Below are 16,318 nucleotides of genomic sequence, written 5' to 3'. Positions count from 1 at the left end.
TTTATTAGTATCCATGGAAGCCTGATGGGCACCAGGAGATGGTCCTATACACTGCAAAAATTACCTGCATAGCAGTGGGGAATCAAATCCTTTTATTAAAAAATAACACAGTTCTTTTCTTAAGCGGCAATAAAAGACTGTTTTTCAAGATTGTATGATCTTTTTGAAACCATAAAGAATTCTATTTTAGCAGGGCTTTACACCAACTGAGAAGGGAGAGATAATGTTAGAAAGACTGTGACGTTATTTAATTTCAATATTGCCGACCATTTCCCCTCTCATTCAGCATTTCTTTCAGCGTCTGGAGTAACTTTCTAATATCAGCAGAGGCCAGTTCAAGGATGGACAATGTGAAGGGACCAACTGCATCCGAATGGGGCAAATTCTAACTAATGTACAAAAATAAAACTTAAAACTGTGTTTAATTCTAACAGTTGCCATTAACACTTAATAATTTCTACAATTATTAAAAGGTCTTCTTTTTAAGTGTCTCTTTTTTAATTTCAACATAAATGGAAAGTTAGTGCTCTATCTTAATGAGAGGACAAGTTATGATTTACAAGATAAAATATGTGGAACCAATTTATGTACCCCAAAGAAATAAACTTTCTCTTTCCCCATCTACAACTTATCTAGAAGCAGCTGAGAAGCAAAGTCTCAGCTCCTGGGCAATAGTAAGATTCCAAGTCATAATCATGAATAGTTTTGAAATTCCATACAACACAATCTCAGAGATAGTTTCTTGAACTCTAAGATGATCATATTTTCATTTACCGACTCTACAATTCAAACTATATATTCTTTTTTTACAGTTTTGGTACCCAACAAGATGACCCACTAATGTGATTTTTCTGCTTGCGTGAAACATGCAACACAGGCCACACCTTGAATTCTTGATGGGTACATTCGCCTGCAGTATTTCCCCTGGCCAGGTCTTCTACCCACAGAGTACAGCTTGCCATTGGAAGGCTGTACTGATTGCCAACCATTACTAAATTAGCATCCCTAGGCTGGTGGTCAACCTCAAACTATCTGTCCCCATGGGACTTCCTCAGACAGAAGCCATGAAAAGTTAGGTCTGGTATCAAAGTTGGACTTCAGAAAAAAGATAAAATATTAGCTGGACTAATTACCTCAAACTTGTAGTTAAAAAAAAAAATTGAACATAAAGATGTGTAGCAAACTTTTAAAAGTGGTGGCTTCTTTTTGTAGGAGTAATGGAAATATTGTTATATTGATTATGGTGGTTACACAATTACTTGCCAAAACTCACAAAACTGGATGCTACAGGGTGAATTTTGCTGTAACTTACACTTTAAGTTAAAAATAAAGCAACATAAGCCTGACTGATGGTGACAAAGTGGATAGAGCATCAACCTGGGACAACCAGGTTTGAAACCCCAAGGTCTCCTGCTAGAGTGCAGGACCATTAAATCACTGGTCTGAAGTCAAAGCAGAGGCCTCTTGCTTGAGCCCAAGGTCGCTGGCTTGAGCACAAGGTTGCTGATCTGAGCAAGGGGTCACTGGCTCAGCTTGGGTCCCAGCACCACCAACACCACCACCATCAAGGTACGTATGAGAAGCAATAAAAAAAAACTTAAGTGAAACAACTACAAGTTGATGCTTCTCATCTCTGCTCCTCTACACCTAGCTCGTAGATCTTCCTTCTTGTCTCTCTCCCTCAAAAAAGTAAAATTGATTTAAAAAAATTAAATAAAGCAACTTAAAAATAAAGCGATTACCTCCTTGAGCCAAACTGGAGTGTCAGAATTGGCCTCCTGGAGAATTACTTTCAGCTAAGGCAGTGGTAGGATTCAGCCAGTTCGCACCAGTTTGGCAGAACTGATACCTAATTTTTTGTTGAGTTCGGTGGATCAGTTGTTAAAATGGCACTTGTAATCAGGGTTCTCTTTAAGGTTGGCACCTGGGCAGCTGCCCAATGTGGAAACCACAAATTTACATTCCTTACTCTTCTGTAATGTTCATCTGCGCAACAGTGTATTCTAAGCATCCGTACTAGTAACCTTCATTCCATCCAAAGGTGAAAAAAAGTGCAAGTGAGGATGACAATCAAGAAGTAATATGGAGGCCCTGGCCAGTTGGCTCAGTGGTAGAGCATCGGCCTGGCATGCAGAAGTCCTGGGGTCGATTCCCCGCCAGGGCACACAGGAGAAGCGTCCATCTGCTTCTCCACCCCTCCCCCTCTCCTTCCTCTCTGTCTCTCTCTTCCTCTCCCACAGCGAGGCTACATTGGAGTGAAGATGGCCCAGGCGCTGGGGATGGCTCCTTGGCCTCTGCCCCAGGCGCTAGAGTGGCTCTGGTCCGCGGCAGAGCGTCGCCCCCTGGTGGGCGTGCTGGGTGGATCCCAGTCGGGCGCATGCGGGAGTCTGTCTGACTGTCTCTCCCCGTTTCCAGCTTCAGAAAAATACAAAAAAAAAAAAAAAAAAAAAAAGAAGTAATATGGAAATATCTTAAATAACAGCTTTATTGTTTTTTGTCAAGTATTATTTAATATTTTTCCATTAATATTTTAAAACTTTTATAATCTATTAATAGTTTTGTGTACCTATTTATGTATTAAGTGCATGAAATAATAAACTACCTTTTAGTATACTTTTTTTTATACTTAAAACAGTCATTAGGGCAGAGAACGGACTGTTAAATTATTTGAATCCCACTACTGCACTAAGGTGCTTTTCTAGCCATTTATATTCTATCCAGCAATAGAAGAAAAAGCCCGATGAGCCTGACTTTGTAATTTAGAGACACGACTATGGATGTAGTTTCCCTCATCATGAAGTGGTCTTGCAGAGGTCACTCATAAGAGAAACCACTCATTCTCAGACTCAGCAATGGTGGATCCTCTTGAGACACCTGATTCTTATCTTCTGGACACTTTAAGTCATGTAATTCATTAGTGTTTCTCTCTTTAGCACGGCTGCCAGGACAGTTAGAGCTCCCTTTGCATTTAGTTTTAGCAAATACATGCGATGTTAACAACATACATTTTATGTACAATTTTAACCTTGACTCGATCATATTTTTCTAACCTGTATCTTCCCTTTGCCCTAAATTTTTGTGTTTTTTAAAGATGCTTTAAATACTTTTGGAATGAGGTAAAATATTAAATACATAAATAACTAGAGTATACTCGCTACAGATATAGAAAGGTTGTAACTTTTCAATTAACTGATTCTACAGCCTACTTTTGATGAAGTGAAATATCAAATATGTAACTACAGTATACTTATAACAAATGCAGAATACTATCTTCTCTATTAACTGATCCCAGAGCCTACTTTAAATGAGGTGAAATATCAAATACATAAAGAACTATACTATACTCAGTACAAATGCAGAAAAGCTAGCCCTGGCCAGTTGGGTCAGTGGTAGAGCGTCGGCCTGGCGTGCAGGAGTCCCGGGTTCGATTCCCAGCCAGGGCACACAGGAGAAGCGCCCATCTGCTTCTCCACCCCTCCCCCTCTCCTTCCTCTCTGTCTCTCTCTCTTCCCCTCCCGCAGCCAAGGCTCCTTTGGAGCAAGGTTGGCCCAGGTGCTGAGGATGGCTCTATGGCCTCTGCCTCAGGCGCTAGAATGGCTCTGACTGCAACAGAGCAATGCCCTAGATGGGCAGAACATTGCCCCCTGGTGGGCATGCCAGGTGGACCCCAGTCAGGCGCATGCGGGAGTCTGTCTGACTGCCTCCCTGTTTCCAACTTCAGAAAAAAAAAAAATACAAAAAAAATGCAGAAAAGCTATAACTTCTTTATTAACTATTTCCATGGTCTACCTTCAATGAGGGGAAATATTAAATACATAGATAGTTATTAATGCACAAGTAACTATAGTGTACTTGGTATAAAAGCATAAAGTCTGTAACTCCTCTATTGGCTAATCCCGTAGCTCACCTTCAGGGGTTTTCAGAGTTGGAGTGATAATTTTTGGTCTGACATATCATCTTTAGATATAGGCTCCATCAATTCCAGATTAAGCATCATTACATATTGATATTGCTTGTGGTATCAATGTTTTGCAGTAAATAAAACAAATGCAAAATCATATCAGAAAATTGAGTTTTTAGTACCTTATTTAGAAATCAGTACTTCTAAGAAGTTATTAATAGAAAACCAAGCAATCATTTTAATCATTAGTATTTTTTAAAGTTCTCAACAAGGCATATTGAAAGTGAACTGCCAACGGTAATTGTGTGATTCTTATGTTAGGACACTCTCTAAAATAATAACAGGCAGAACAATATTCTAGTTTCTCTATCTAGAAAATGGGAACATCTCATGACATGTTAAAAAGTCATCTTTGGCACCGCAAATGTGAGCAAACAGAAGTGCTCAGTTTCAGAGCCACTGACTTGGCAGAGGGCTCCACAGTCTACTATTGAGCACAATAGAAGAGCTATGTGTTCAGTCGTACCTCACGGCACTGCCTCCTTTTTCATAGGGCGAGGCCAATAATGGCACGGTTTGGACAACTCTGGATAACTCTAAAGTAAATGAAAATATCACTTTATTTCCCTTTGCGTTATTAATGTCAGTCTTTAGTCTAGAAAAAGTAAGGAAATCTTACAGATCACCTTACAAACTCTGACATAGAATCTAAATTAAAAATAAAAGGGGACCATTTTGCTAACCTAACTTCACTTAAGAATGATAGAAGCTACATGACCATAAGCATCAGTCCTACTTTTCATTTTCTTTGAATAAATCAGAAATGGCTAACAGGAAAGGGGGCTCAATCAGAGAGCTGATTTCTGTTTTTCTGTATCTTTAGATTCTGGTTCCAAGACTGACAACTGGAGGGAACTGGAAGAAGGGAGATGTCTCAAATGACAATAAAAACCCATGCTGCTCCTGAGTTGGGAACCGAAATATAAACGGTGCATTTTTGCAATCTGGATATCTTAGGGACAGAGGTGCTGGGCCTAACCCCCCACCTCACCTGCCTAGTTAACAGAGCTACACCTGATTCTCACTTGTCCCACCCATGTTCTCTGGAAGAGACTAGAAGCTAGTTTCTTATGGTGTAAAGTTAGATTTGAATGGTATGGTGGAGGTTGTCTTTGAGTTGTCTTGGAAACAACTGAATTGCTAATGGACCACGTTTTATCCCCGAATAAAGGCTGATGCGCTATTGGGAGCAGCCGTGTTACAGCTCAGGAACGGTAGAGACTGTTCTCCGTGCCATCCTCCTGAACCCATTTTTATGTATATATCTTTAAGTCTCTGTCTATCATTTATTCAATTCCATACCTTTTCCCGTTTGAAGACCCCGTAATAGACTTGTTGAGGCTGGACTGTGACACTCCTGCCCTGGCTGGATAGCTCCATGGGTTACAGCATCAGCCCAACACACAGAGGTTGCCGGTTTGATTCCTGGTCAGGGCACATACAGGAACGAATCGATGTTCCTGTCTTGCTCTCTCCCTTCCTCTCTGGCTAAAATCAATAAAGACAACAACAACAACAAAAAACAAACAAAAAAACCTATGCTCCCTTCACTAACACAGCTTCGTACCGGGTTCCTTGCAAGTGTGTTAACCTGGTGGCCTCATAGCAGAGTAACTGTGTCAACAGTGTCCTTAAGGTCCACTGAAATGCTCACTGATAGGTGAGAAGAGGGTACATGTGAGAAAGGGTAGACAGAGACCTGAAGATGACAGGTAGATAACCTAATGGTAAATCATCCTTACTTGAGCTCAAAACACACTGGGCTTCATTAAGGTTCACTGTTCATTCAACAAGCATTTGGCTGGATGCCTGCCTGCTGAGCACCAGGCCCTGTGCCAAGGCTGTGAGGCTGGCCTAACCACTCACAGGAGAGCTGATACAGGCACAGGGGAATAGTTAAGAGTTCAGATAAGGAAAGATGACTTTCCTGAAAAAACTTGGGGAAGGCTGTAAGGAAGCTTTAGCATTTAATGGGGAGCATTGAGAATACATAAGAATCCAACCTAGGATGGGAGGAGGGCAATCAGAGTAGACCAATTATCATTTCAACCAGAGTTCACTGAGAGAAGAAACCACCTTCCTTATAACCCTTAAGATTCTATAATAGGGCCTGACCAGTGGTGGCACAGTGGATAGAGCACTGGCCTGGGACACTGAAGTCCCATGTGTGAAACCCTGGGATTGCTGACTTGAAGTGCACGCTTGCCAGCTTGAGCACAGGGTCACTGGCTCGATCTGAGCCCCCAGGTCAAGGCATGTATGAGAAATAATCAATAAACAACTAAAGTAATGCAACTAGGAGTTGATGCTTTTCATTTCTCTGCCTTCCTATCCCTCTCTCCGGGAAAAGAAAAAAAAATCCATAATAGCTTCCTCTCCTGCTGCCTGGCTTGTCTTCACTCTGACCTATACACCACACTATCAGGATAACTGCTGCCAACGACAACTACAACCACAACAATAGCAACAGCGACTCACAATAGGTCTCTCCTTTACAAACCTAAGTAAGGTGAAGCCTATCATCACCCTGGTTTCCAGTTCTGCACCAATCAAATGTCAGCTTAACCTTTTCAACTTCATAAATCACTAGGTCCTTTTAGAACACTGCTGAGCCACTTAAGCTTCAATAGAACAGCAGATCATTTACACCTTGTGCATGCTTTCCACTTTCCTCTGGTCAGCCCAGCTCCCATTTCTGCAGGGCCCATCCATTCAGCCAGCACTCACTGACTGAGCCGCAGCGACATGCCAGGCACCGCCCAGACACAAACCCCAACTCACTGAGAGTATTACCCACATTACTGACAAATTTTTAACAAACATATGGATTTAGCTAATTCAACTATGGAACCTTAAAATCATTTAATATTTTAAAACTTAAGAAAAGTGTGGAAAAGAATCTAATAGTCATGTGCATATCAAACATCCTCTCATTTGACAGATGGTAATATTTTGTCACATTTGCTTCAAACGGCAATTTTAATAGCACTTAATTCCTGATAGCCTCCTCTTCCGTTACTTCTTGGATGTACCACTATCCTAAACTGGTGTCACTCAAAAATATTATTTTACTACACATGCGTACATTTATAAACAATAGAAAATATTGTGCAGTATGGTAATATGTATTTTAAAAATGTTCATAGTATATTCTTCTATTCCTATTCTTTTGCAATTTGTGGTTTTCACTTAGAAGTCTGTTTTGCAAAGATGTCCACGTTGATATATATAGACCTAATTATCTCATTTTAACTGCTCCTGAGTTTACTTATCCAGTTTATATCACATTTCCATTCTGATGGATAATTATGTTCTCTTTAATATACTACTCTCAAAAATTAGGGGATAATTCATAATGAATATGAAGCAATAAAATATCCTCTAATTTTTGTGAGCAGTGTATTTTACTTTTCAAATAATGTTGTAATAAGCATCCTCATACCTGTCTTCCTGTGTACACCTGTCAGACTTTCTCCATTGATACCAAATTCTTGAGGTTTCATTTTATTTATTTATTGATTGATAGATTGATTGATTGTAGAGAGAAAGAGAGAGAGAAAGGGGGTGGGGAAGCAGGAAGTATTAACTTATAGTAGTTGCTTCTGGTACATGCCTTGACTGGCCAAGCCCAGGGTTTTTAACTGGCAACCTCGGCATTCCAGGTCAACACTTTATCCACTGCACCACTACAGGTCTGGCAAGAAGTTTCAAATCTTCTTTTTTTGCCTGATTCTCACTCACTGTTGAGATTTTGTGGCCCTGGCTGGTTTGCTCAGTGGATAGAGCGTTGGCCTGGCATGGGGATGTCTCAGGCACACATGAGAAGTGACCATTTGCTTCTGTCCCTCCCACTTTCTCCCTCTCTTCCCCTCCCACAGCTAGTGGCTTGGTGGTCCGAGTGTTAGCCTCAGGTACTGAGGATAGCTCGGCTGATTCGAGCATTGGCCCAAGATGGGAGTTGCCAGGTGAATCCCGGTTGGTGTGCATGCAGGAGTCTATCTCCCCTTCTCTCACTTAAGAAAAAAAAGGGGGGGGGGATTGATTTTGTAATTTGAGTTTTTAATATCTGATTGTGAACTCATTTTTAGTGATGTTAGTTTCTCACCTGGGGATTCCTGAACAATGTGGAGTTACATTTGAATTCCAAATCCGTATGTGTATAAGTTTAGGGTTAACCCTTTGAGCATCATGCAGCAACCTTAAGTGCTTACGTACCTACCACCTTGAGCACACACAAGGCCAAATTCTTGGTCCCTACATAGGGATAAACCCAAGACTCTAATGTTGTGAGGATTTGACTGTCCCAGGCCTCCTACAGAGGCAACTCAAATACTCCTGGTGCTGGCTTTCAGCTCCCTTTCTAGGTCTTATGCCTGGGGATTTTCCTCTCTCTTTTGCTATTTCCCCCAGGTACTGACTTGTATTCCTGTAAGTTTCTCAACAGAATTTCTACATTAGTTTAGTTAGTTAACTTGCAGAATTAAAGTCCTAAGTTCTGTAAATGTTCAATTAGTTTTTCTATTAATATAAAATTATATATTTTAAAAATGTTGGTCCATATTTTTTGGAAAAATACAATACCATATTATTGAATTTATGAATTGCTCCTTTTGGTGCTAAAAATACAGCTAACTTAAAAATACTGAATAGAATTAAAATTAATTTTTGACAATTTTAACTTCTTTGACAAATAATTTCATTGAGTATTATAGAGTTCAAAATTTCTGATTTATAATTTTACAACTAGCTTGTAATTTTTCTTCCTATAAACTACTGGCTCGCTATTTAAACATAATTTGATATTTGTGTTTTAAAAGTTTTATTGATCTTATTTGTATACTTTAAGCGTTACTAAGAATATTAAATGTACAATTGGTAAGGGTCAGAGATGAAAATTTTCATGAGAACACAACTTACCAACCTATTATTTTCAAGTTTATAGCAGGAATTAGGTAGAAAAGATTAACTGCATTCTCTTCACTAAGAATTTTTTTTGGCTTTGAGTAACAAAAGATATTGAGAAATCGAACAATTATGACGTTAGAAATAACTGAGAGCCAAGTTACTGTGGACACATACCTACTTAGGAGTAAACGAACCACGCTTAAAAATGTAAGTGATGGAGTACTTTAAGGCAGCCTTTAATGGGATATGTAATTACTAAGAAAGAAATTCACAGAAAGGATGAACAGGGATATCACCATTTGGTGCTTATGACAGTAAGTTTTATAGTAATGATGTTTTCAAATAACACAAAAGGCTATTTAAATATATAATTAAATTTATTCAAAGTTAGTAATATACTAGTTTGAATTTACTATATTTCAATACACTAAGTTATTTCATATAGTAATTATTTCAATAGAGAATGATTTTACAAGAGGTTTAAAAACATTCAAGGTATTTTCAAAAGCTAACTAAATGTTATCATTTAAAAACATTTCCTAATTAAAAAAAATCAATACCAGGTTTTCAAAGCTAGTTACCTTTACCAAATAATTAGCAATTAATTGTGAAAACTATCCATTAACTGTATCTGCATGTGAGAAATCAAATTTCTAAAATGCAGCACAGTAGCTTTTGCTACGGAAGCTTACCAATGCCATATAAAACATAACAAGCACAGGACTGAAGCATAATCAATACTGCAAGAGGCTCCTCAAAATTAGAAGAAATTGACATTTTGGTGTCAAATTCAGAAAGGCAAATTAATAGTGACAATGCAAACAGATCATTTGCTGCATCTAGACCAACTTAATAAAGCCTGTAACTTGAAGGTGTGTAAAAAGCTAGGGCCGCTGGCCCTGTACCTGGTGCTGGCGATGCTTGGGGATTCTGCTCCAAGCCTACATCTTTCTAGCTGACTGGCAACAATCTGCCTTTCCACTTCCAGTTCTCGGGTAAGGCGCTGAAACTGAAGCTCCTGTGATTCAAGGAAATAAAAGGAACATAAGGCATCACGGTTTGCTGCTCAAGCAGATATATGAATGTACGTCACAGGAAACATAGGAACAAACCATAACATAACACTATAGTATGACTGTGAAATTAGCATTTTTGATGTAATTGCGAGCCTAATAACCTACTGATTTGTAGCTTTTCAAACTTAAAGGCACTAGAAGATTAGCCATTGTTTGGGACTGAAAAAAATGTGGATATATTTCATTTTACTTTTTTTGGTGCTAAGTGAGGTCTTTACAGAGCACTTCTGGTACAGTGCTGTATTAAACACAAGGGCTGTCGAGTCTTTACTTGATATGTCTACAATGGAAGCACAGCAGCCAGTACAAGCTCTTCATCCTCAATAGCTAACTTTTATATCCCTCATACTGTATGTCAGCACAGCCTTAAAAAACGTAAATTCCCATGACAATCAAAAGCCTCTTTGTTAAGGGGGAAATATTCTCACAGAAAAATGTCTTGCTATATTAATCTACAACATCAGCAACAAATTTTCTATTGCCACAAATGTCTTCATGTGTTGTTGTATGAAGGGGAGGAAAGAAAAGTCTGAATAATAATATAAAATTTTAAATTATATTAGAAAGCTAGAAACATTGTGAAGAAATTATATTTTTTATTCTATGCTGCATTATGAGGGCAAGGAGTTCTACTATAGGAGAAAAATGTTTTAACTTTTTTCATACTTATCTCATTGTTACCTTGACAGTATTTTAGTAACTAGAAAGTGTGTCATGAAGCAAGTACACTACACCAAGGCTTTAAAGCCACAAATAACATCTCCAGCTCCCCTGTGCCATATTATTTCCTTACAAGTCTACTCAAAGCCAAAGCTGAACTTCTAAGTTGTTTCATTGGATAGTGACTACTAATCAAAACACCAGGCACATAAACTATAAAAATACCTGAAATAAAAATATCTGAAATATTATTTATGACCATATGTAGGTATTTATTTACATGCAAAGACAAAAATCAATTGGAAAAGTATTAACTCCCTCTAGAATCAAGCAAACATGCAATTGTCTGACAGACCTGGCTATGCAAATTCTACAAACTAGTCTTATAATCATTTTTCAGAAACAGTTCCTGAACTCCTTACTGCTGTCTGATAACGAGAATCCTTTTCTAATGAGCCTGACTAGTGTTGGCGTCCAGGGTGGGCCTGAATGTATAATAGTTGTCTCCATAATGCTGTACAACACAAGCATAGCAGGTAAGTAGGACATTGCCCACCTTCCCTAACAATTCCTGGACCACTGATACTTAATAAATGTTCAGACACAAAAGACCAGATAGATAATAATCTTATAACATTCAGTATCAGGCTAAGATAATTCCGTTTAAGGACAAATTGTATTGCTTACTCCACACTTAGTCCTTCTTTACCCTTAAATAGTATCATATTTTTCTGTGGTATGCTGCTATTCTTTCAACTGTTTTACTCAACTGTTTATTATACACCTCTTTTCCCAGAAGAATGGTTGCTTGTGTCAAGCTAGGCCAGGAAAGGACGATCTGTGAATCCCCAAATATTCCTCGAGACGTCACAGTACCTCAGTGTTCTGAGTTCAGTGACTACTAGAGGTTGAGGGTTGAAATGTTTTGTATATTTTAGGATGGCCAAAAGTCACCAGGGTAGAATTAAGGTATGTTTTGTAAAATTAGTAAATAAAAAATTCTATTTTAGTAGGTGTTTATCATGTTTGTGGCTGCCTAAGACTTTTTGAACATCCTATCACATGTTCTTGATAGGATAAAAGAAGTTTCCTGCTTGAAAAAATAAGTTGAAAACCATTGTTCACATAATTCCTTCCTTCAGAAGCAAAGACCAGAGATTTTGGCTTTGTCAAGATGCTAGACTGTGACTCAGGTGCTAAAACCAAGACTATGATAACCTCTGTCCTACCGGTATGCTCTTAAATGAAGAGGTTCCAGGTTAACTAGGTTTGGGAAATTCCAAATCTTAAACTTTTACTTGGACATTAAATGTTCTGATGTCTACCAATAGGAAATTAACTTAAAATAGTTTAATCTAGAAATTCTTTTACTGATTTAAACTAAGCACACTTTCTCTTTCTCAAGGAACTAAAAACATCAAGAAACAATATTTTTATGCAGAACACAACTTAGGCAATACTGGAAAATCAAGCTCATTTACTAAAATTATGCTGAACTAAGGGGTACCATAATGAGGTCTACATGTAAAATATTTTTAATACATTGAAAACATTCAAGCACTTTGACCACACTTAATATTTGCAAAGGGAAGAGCACCACAAAGGGTTAAACTTCAAATGAAGTGTAACTGCCGACATCACACACTCCCAGAACATCAAGGGTGCACATTATTAGACACCTCTGCTTATAACATTTAGATTTTATCAAAGATAAAAAAAAAAATACAAGCAAGATCCAACTATCAATCTGATTTTTTTTGTTATACTAGCTAACATTCTAATAGGAGATAAACAATTTTAAGATCTTTATTGTTTTATCCTATTGCCAAACCACACGGGATTATACTAGGTTCTAGCTTTATCTATCCTTCAATTTTAATGAAGCAGAGAAAAAAAGAGCAAAGCTTACCAGATGCTCTAAATTTGTACTCTAAAGCTCAGGTTCATATCTGTAACTTTGTCACCAAAGCTCCTTTATTAGGAAATTAAAACAAAGGAAGAGAGGTTCACATTAAAACACACAAGGAAAGCTTTTTGCTTACAGCCACATGCAGAACATCAAGCTAAGCAGGTAAAAGCCTCAGCTTCTCCTACAGCACTATAGATGGCTTTTTAAAATATTGTCCTCTCAATAATAACTCAATGCCATTAGCTCTTCAGTATCTCATCAGTCAGCCTCTGACCATCACCTGGGTTCATGTACACTAGTGAGTCCAAATTCACTATCTCTAATCAGATCAAAACCCTGTGTTTTCAACCGTTGTCTGCTAAGTAACTCTGAGCCACACCCTCCTATGCTTTCTATGTCTCCACTGCAGTGGTTCTCAAAGTGTGGCAAAACAACAGCACTAGCATAAGCTGGGGTCTAGCCACCGGCACTTGCACAAGTCCTCCAGGAGGTTCTCATCCACACAACAGTTCTAGAATCACTGTCCTAATGGAACTATCACGTCTCTTAGACTCAGGCTCAAACTGTAAGTGTTTTCATCCTTTTAGCATTTCCTTCTTTTCTCTTATTTCCCATTTCCCACATATTAAATGGTTTCCCAAATTCTGTTACTCCACCTTGCTAACACTGGTTGATCAATCCATACCCTTTCTTGCCATTACTACTCTAATTCAGACTCGCATGAACTTCAGACTACTGCAATAACCTCTCACTAAATCTCACCATGGTGAGAGGGGCATTGCTTCTGCTTTTCACACTTCTTCCAGATAAATCTGTTCAAGGCACAATACTACTCACCAATAGTCTCTATCCTTTACTGAGGTTTATTTGGCTTTAGGGTCTCTGCGGAGTACTTTATATGCATTATTTCATTAACTCTTCAGTCAGCCTGCAAAGTGATAAGGATTACTCATCCCAGAGGTTGACTTTCCTAAAGTCATTCAAAACTGGTATTTGAAATCGTATCAGTTTGACTCCTAACCCCCTGGTGCTAAGCTGTGCACCAGGCTCTTCTCACCCCATACAGAACTTAAAAAAGCCAACTCAGTCATATTTTAAAGTCCATGGCAGTCTGGTCTCCCAAATATCTTTCTTTGCTCTCCCGTCACTCCTCTTCGCATACCCAGACTGAACTATCCATGGTTTTGTTGGCAGCAGTGAGAACAAAAATGGCACTGAGTGTTAGATGGTGGGGTCAGACCAGATCTTGGTTCAGCAACCTCGGTACTTGAGTCCTGGCTAGGAAAGAATTCACAGCCAAGACTCAAAATATAAAAGAAAGTTTACTTAGAAAGTCACAAAGATAGAAGAAATGGGCTTTAGGAAACAAGTTACAGGGGCAAAAAGAGGGGAGCTTAGAAGAGAGAAATGTATCGGGGGAGGAGCAAAAGGGTGGTGGGGTGGTTAGGAGGGAGAAAGCCACAGGTGTGCTCCTGCAGGGAGAATGCACTGGGTCTTCCGACCTAAGGTCTTTTAAGGGAGGACCTAGGGGATCTCAATAGAATAGTCATCAGTTCCCCAGGTGTGTTCTTTCAGGGTTGAGGCCTCTACTGAGTGGTTGGTGCCAGCGCAAGGTCATTAGTCAATGCAGCTGGTCCTAAGGTCAGCCATGGCATCACTAGTCTGGTTTGCTGCTTTTCTGGCCTGAAACTGAAACACAACCGGCCTTTCGTCCCTGCTCTGCTCATGTCTGTCTGACTGCCTATTATAGTTTCCTATACACAGAAAAGCTTTTCCTCATGTTGTTCCATCAGCCTGAACTATCTCCCTCCCATGGGTGCCTCGTCTTTTATCCAGCCCTTGGCAAAAGTGCTCAGTCTTTATTAAAGTTGGATTCTTCTTAAAGAAGATTAAAATCTGTATTTCATTTATCTCGGTATCCTTCTAATGCTCTGCAAAACCAAAACAAAAAGACTCTGCTAATTCATTCAGGGTGAATTTATACAGTACATTTTATTTAGTATATTTAATATAGCACTGACTTTTATATTTACTGATTCCTGAGCATTTTTATACAAAAACAAGCATATATATATATATATATATATATGATATTATGATTCGTCCTTTACGAGACTCTTAAAACCATTCAAATATAGTAACAATAATTATATCCTTACAGTGTAAGCAAGGAAAATTAGAAAAATCAATGGTACAAAAAATATACATTCTATTTGTATTTAAAGTCACAGAGAGATGTGGAGGCAAGCCAGGGGTCTCAAACTCGCGGCCGTGCGGCCCGCCCACCAATTCTGTGCGGCCCGCAGACTAATCAAACTTCGTGGATTAATCTGCGGGCCGCGAGTTTGAGACCCCTGGACTAGACCATGATTTTCCCAAATTCTGTTGACTGCTCTTTTAACAACTCTATCAGGAATTTCATATTATTCATGATGACATGAGCAAATAAGATTTTTTAAAATAATAAATAATGTGTGAATAATTTCAGTGGTATGTGGCTTATTGCTGTTACTATGACTTACCCCATGACCCCACTCAACGCCCTCAGTTGCTTGTACCTGTTCCCACTCTGCTGAATTCCCTCATCTCTCAAGCATCATATCTTGCCTATCAGAAACTCAGGAGTTTCCCAGCTTGGCATGCCATTCTGAAAACTTGTCTATCAGTCCAATGACATTTTAAATTGGTGAACTAACAATGCCTCCTCTTATTTACATTTTTTCTATTAAAAAGTAGAACATGGCCTGACCAGGCAGTGGTGCAGTGGATAGAGCATCAGACTGGGATGTGGAGGATCTGGGTTCGAGACCCTGAGGTCACCAGCTTGAGCATGGGCTCATCTGACTTGAGCAAAGCTCACCAGCTTGGACCCAAGGTTGCTGGCTAGAGCAAGGGGTCACTTGGTCTGTGGTAGCCCCCTGGTCAAGGCACATATGAGAAAGCAATCAATGGACAACTAAGGAACCGCAATGAAGAATTGATGTTTCTCATCTCTCCCTTCCTGTTTTTCCCTAACTGTCCCTGTCTCTGACTCTGTCTTTGCCACAAAATAAAGGTAAAAAAAAAAAAAGTAGAACATGTACATATATATTCACACAAATATACTGTATATATGGATGAATATATATATGGAAACAAATAATTCTGCTTAAGTTCTCTTAGTTGACGTTTTAGCGAGAAAGGTAGAGGAAAACATGGAGTTGCTGTTCCACTTATACATGCATTCCTTGGTTGATTATTGTATGTGCCCTGACTGTTGGGATCAAACCCACAACCTTAGTGTATTGAGATGACATTCTAACCAACTGAGCTCCCTGGCCAGGGTTAATTTGTGTTTGTTTAAAGAAGTCCTAGAAGTCAACTAAATATTGAGAAAAAGAACATGAAAAACAGAGGCTTGAAGACCGTCTCAGTTGCAGCAGTCAATGACAACTACTGCTGTCATTTTCCAACACAGTAGTTACTTGGTAGAATTAATGTCAAAACACAAGAAGATTTTCTTTAAAATGTAATAATATCTTGAATATCTGATTAGCTATTATTTTAAAATTCATTAAGAAATTATAAAAAATGATGCCTTAATATTACAATTTATGTGGTTTTCTAGTACATAAATATTTAAAAATTATAAGACCAATGATGCATATTACCTAAAGTTAGATGCTTATTTGGGAGTTAATTGACTGTACAGATAATAATAATGCATATAAATCATTATCTCCTGAAATGGAAAACTAAGAAGGATAAATGACCTATCTCCCCCTTCCTCTATGTGGCCTAGTTCTTGCAAATACAGCAAAAAATATA

At 38.7% G+C, this 16,318-nt stretch overlaps 1 protein-coding gene across 12 annotated transcripts in view; it reads right to left on the bottom strand.

Annotated features, from left to right (window-relative positions):
- The window catches only part of PKP4 (plakophilin 4), a 272,352-nt gene that overhangs the window by 111,429 nt on the left and 144,605 nt on the right, over positions 1–16,318 (bottom strand). For 10 of the 12 annotated variants that reach the window (XM_066346708.1, XM_066346713.1, XM_066346710.1 and 7 more), the window contains one exon: positions 9,772–9,884. The exons of the other annotated variants lie outside the window; for them this stretch is intronic. In XM_066346708.1, coding sequence (XP_066202805.1) covers positions 9,772–9,884 — 113 coding nt within the window. The remainder of the gene's footprint in view (positions 1–9,771; positions 9,885–16,318) is intronic. 12 annotated transcript variants of the gene reach the window in all.

Source organism: Saccopteryx leptura, chromosome 7 (genome assembly GCF_036850995.1).
Source record: "Saccopteryx leptura isolate mSacLep1 chromosome 7, mSacLep1_pri_phased_curated, whole genome shotgun sequence".
NCBI lineage: Eukaryota > Metazoa > Chordata > Mammalia > Chiroptera > Emballonuridae > Saccopteryx > Saccopteryx leptura.
Note: the sequence above shows the minus strand (reverse complement) of the source record. Positions and strands in the feature narration are given on the sequence as shown.